Genomic DNA, 4326 nt, shown 5'->3' on the forward strand with positions numbered 1-4326 from the left:
CATGGCTGGTGGTGGGTGAGGGTTGTTGCGAATCATAATGCTCAGCTGCATCATTCCTGTGTGGGACCAGCTCAATGGACCAACTGCATCTTTACCAATTCACAGAACTCTGCTTCCTGGGCAGTAAATTGAAATTCTTGATTATTTTCCTGCACCTCATTTTCATATGTTGTAAGGGGAAAAAATACTTTGACTGCAGACAGGATGTCGTGATGCTGCATTTTAAAAGTGCTCCGGCAATCTACTGGACTTCCAGGGAAACAAGGACTTCCCAAAAATTCTTGCAGTATTTTTCCAGTTCAGTGATTCCAAAATGCATTGCTTCAAATCATTCCCAGATTATCTTCAGATAATTGTGTGTCCCAGATTAAGCCGGGCTCGTTGTATCCAGACAGTTTGAGAGCTGAAGTTGTAATATATATATCATTCTGTGGTACAGTTTTGCAGTCCTAAAAAGCAGGTAGCACTCTCAAAATGCACCTGTAACATCACTATCTTCTGATCATTTTAGCTCCATGATTCAATTTTCTGATGATTATTTCTAGCTTTTTTTTGTTTTATTGATCTAATTAGTCCATTAGATTTATTTTTTATTTAACTAATTCTGGGTTGAAGTATATTATATATTTGTCTTTTTTATGCATTCCTGTGCAGGACAGTCTTAGTGCACCAGCTCATCTTTTCCTGAACATCATTTTCACATGCTGTACAGGTCTGAGACTGGTAGCAGTAGATTGCAATGCACAGTCAGCAGAATCCACAAATTGAAATCTCAGGAGAGAGTTCTCTGCTGCATCTTTAACTATCTGCAGAACTCTACTTCCTGGGCGGTAAATTCAAACTCTTAACATTGCTTTTCCCTCCTCAGATCCTCTGTTGCCAGCATTTTCTGCTTCTGTTTCTAGCTTTTGCAGCTTTTCGCTTTTATTAAATGTGTAATACTTGTTACATAGGTAACAATTAGAAAACGTGCAGCAAGTTTAGAGCCTCCAGCTCCAATGCTTCAGTGCTTTTTAAAAGGTGACTTCACCATGCATTCGAGGACTACCTCGCACTGTGCCAGGATACCACACAATGTGTCATGGTACCTCACACTGTGCCAGCATACCACACCATGCCAGCGTACCTCACACCGTGCCAGCATACCGTAAACTATGCCACTGTACCTCACACCGTGCCAGGGTATGTCATACCGTGCCAGCATACGTAACATGGTGCCACCGTACCTCACACCGGGCCAGGGTACGTCTCACTGTGCCAGCGTACCTAACATCGTGCCAAGGTACCTCACACTGTGCCAAGGTATCTTTCGCCCATCCAAAAAGCTGGCATTTCCCCGCAAAAAAAAGTGGCGGTATGACGGCAGACAATTCGACTGCGGGGGGAAGCTGCAGTGCAGTTTCGGGCCGGGTTGACGGAGGTCAGCTTCAAAGCCAATGAGATGTGTGCGGGGGACGGGGAGCGCTGTGTCCGGAGGGGATGGGAGGCGGGGCCGGCCGGCCGGCCGGCAGTACAAGTGCGGGTTAAGTCGGGGTGGAGGGGAAGCGGCAGCCATGAACTGTGCGCCCTGTGACAGCGCCGAGCCGAGCGGGGGCTGGCTGGGCCGGTCGCTGCTGGCCGTGCGGGGCTGTGAGCGGGCGGCGGCCGCCGCTTCTCCTCCTCCTCCCCCTCCCCCCGGCCGCCGGGGCCGCGAGTTCACCCCGGCCGAGCGGAAGGACTCGCTGTACTGGGAGCGGCGGCGCCGCAATAATGAGGCGGCGCGGAGGTCGCGGCAGAAGCGGCGCCACCGAGACCTGGCGGTGGAGGGACGGCTGGCGGCGCTGCTGGCCGACAACGCCCGGCTCCGGGCTCAGCTGCTGGCGCTGCGCTTCCCGCTCGGGCTGCTGGCCGAACCGTGCGGTCGCTGGGGGGAAGCCGGGGAGCCACCGCCGCCCGCTCCTCCTCCTCCTGCAGCCCGCCGCCTGCAGCCCTTCCCCGGACACCAGCCGCGGCTCAGCCCGGCTCCGGTCAGCCCGGCGCCTCTCCCCGCTCCACAGCCTGGCAGCGGCCAGGAGCAGAAGCAGCCGGAGCCGACACTGGGTGAGCGGGGCTCTCCGCGGGCCGGCGTCCCGGGCTGGTTCCGCAGCTTACCCCACAAACTGCGCCTGAAAATCTCCTGCGGCGGCCCGGCGACAGCCACCAACCTGTGGCGCCCCGAGCCCCGAGCACAGCCGCCGCCTCCCGACAGCAGCCGCAGCCCGGGGCTCCCCGACGAGCAGCCGGGACCCAGCCCCCGGGAGGAAGCCGCTGCCGGGGTTTACGGTGAAAACAGCCAACTCCGCAAGGACCTGTCTGCGCTCTCTGCCGAAGTGGAGCTGCTCAAGTCGCTGCTGCTCGCCAAAGCTGCCGCCCGGAGGCTGGAGCCCACACAACTTTACACCTGATGGGACTTTGCTGACTTGCTTCTTTTCCCTGAATTCATCTTTTATACATTTTTTTTAATTGTACCGATCAGTTATGATCGCTGGCTTTCTCCCTCAGCGGCGTTGCATCTGTCTCTCGATCTTTTTTGATATCAATGTTTGCACAAACACCGGCCATGATTGCTTGATGTAGATCTAACTATGATTTTGACTACGGTGCGTTATTCAGGGTGCTGTAAGAAAAAGATCTGTCCTGCAGTTTATACAAGGCGGAATGCTCTATGTTGGGAATCAAAACAGAAGATCAAATAATTTTGGGAAACAATTATTTATATAGTTACAACACTGTTACTATGAAATAAATGACTACGGGGTTTATAGTTAAACTGTACTTTAAGGGGGATGTGCCTCCTTCTCGGGCAAATGTGTTAACGAAACTTGCAGAAAGTGACTTGCACCACAGCTGTGTATTGTGAGGTCTGTGAGCTCTTGTGGATGAAAGTGCCTCCTTCAACCGCTGAATCAAAATCTTGGTATGTCCACACACAAAATAAACGCTCTGGACAATTGGCAGCAGCAACAAAGACCCTGGGGATAGATGTTTGAAGCTGGCGAGATCTATGTGATCCGAGTTTAAACCCTGTTAACTAGATCAGCAGGCTTACTGCGGATTCTCGGGACAGGTACTTTGGATACTTCCCAAGCCAGCGTTTCTCCTTGCCGAGGAATGGTAAAGACAGTTGTAGTCGTGTCTCCGTTTGGACTCTGTACAAAGCAGGAATTGAATCTGGAAACTTCCTGGTTTGGGGATTTTCCAGTGAGATGTTTCCCACTAAGCGATCTGTGCCTTAACGCATAGCCTATATATCCATGTCCTCGCACAACGGTCTTCTAGGGTTGGGGAATTGGTGCAGAATACACCAGCTTCCTAAGAAATCATTTGTACAGGGGTGAAATCTGGTTTGATTTCAACAAACATGGTAGTAAATGACAGCGGTGAATATATTGGTTACAAAGCCGACAGCTTCAATTATTGAAGTGAACTCTTTACAGCATTTAGTGTGCAGTGTTGTGGCTTTCAAGTTGCTTCTTGACGAGGGATGTTTTTGATATGCTATTTAATAGCTTGAAACTTAAAGTGACGTAAAATGAAAGATTTATTGAATGAGTCTGCTTTCATGTAAGTTTTTTTTTGTGATCGATTCTGGAGGAGCATCTGCTTTTCGAGCCCTGCCGGTGAATCCGCTCTTGAGTAACAAGGGTAGCATCACCTCACCCCTCCTTCCCATGTTTCAATTGCTGTATGATATTAATTGGTACTGGTTCATGTTTTCATTCCCCCACCCCCAAGAATTTGTGGAATGACGTTGTATACAGTTGATTTAGTACCGTTTTATCACGGCGATAATGGAAGTGTTCGGCTTTATTCTTCTGTTTAATATTTTGTATTGACGCAAAGCTCATAGGCTGCCACAATAGATTTGTATATGCAAAGTTATACTGAAGGTGGAATGGGAAACGCTGCAAACTTTCTGTACCACATACTCCCAGTGCTTCAGTATTTCTTTTGCAGATAATGAAAGTGGTACTTCAATGCGATTGTTATTTGTAATTGTACTTAAAACTATATTTTCAAAAAACATTCTGTAATTACGATACAAACGTTTAAGTATTCAATAAAGGAAGTAACAGGAAGATTATAAAGGCTGCAGTGATATTTCCATTCGCTTGCGATATAAACAGAGATTTAATCAAAGAATGCATTCTGGGCAATAACCATCCCTTTCTGCAACGCCCCACGATGCAGGCTGACATAATTCAGCTGTCACTTGCATTCGATTTGTTGACTCAAATTTCCCAATGGACTCGCCATCTTTTTTTTTAAAGCTAAAAATTCAAATTTACACCAGTTTTAATCTGACTT

General features: G+C 48.9%; 1 protein-coding gene across 1 annotated transcript; it reads left to right on the plus strand.

The window, feature by feature from the left end:
• Nucleotides 1-1544: 1544 nt before the first annotated feature.
• On the plus strand, nt 1545-4093 carry LOC139228398 (transcription factor atf-2-like). Its single transcript, XM_070859524.1, has one exon. The coding sequence runs from the start codon at nt 1554-1556 to the stop codon at nt 2421-2423; it is 870 nt and encodes a 289-aa protein (XP_070715625.1). The 5' UTR covers nt 1545-1553; the 3' UTR covers nt 2424-4093.
• The last annotated feature ends 233 nt before the right edge of the window (nt 4094-4326 follow it).

This window comes from Pristiophorus japonicus, chromosome 1 (genome assembly GCF_044704955.1).
Source record: "Pristiophorus japonicus isolate sPriJap1 chromosome 1, sPriJap1.hap1, whole genome shotgun sequence".
In the NCBI taxonomy this organism is placed as follows: Eukaryota; Metazoa; Chordata; class Chondrichthyes; family Pristiophoridae; genus Pristiophorus; species Pristiophorus japonicus.

Coding starts and splice junctions, on each gene's coding strand:
- LOC139228398 (XM_070859524.1), top strand. CDS start 1,554: ATGAACTGTGCGCCCTGTGACAGCGCCGAGCCGAGCGGGGGCTGGCTG.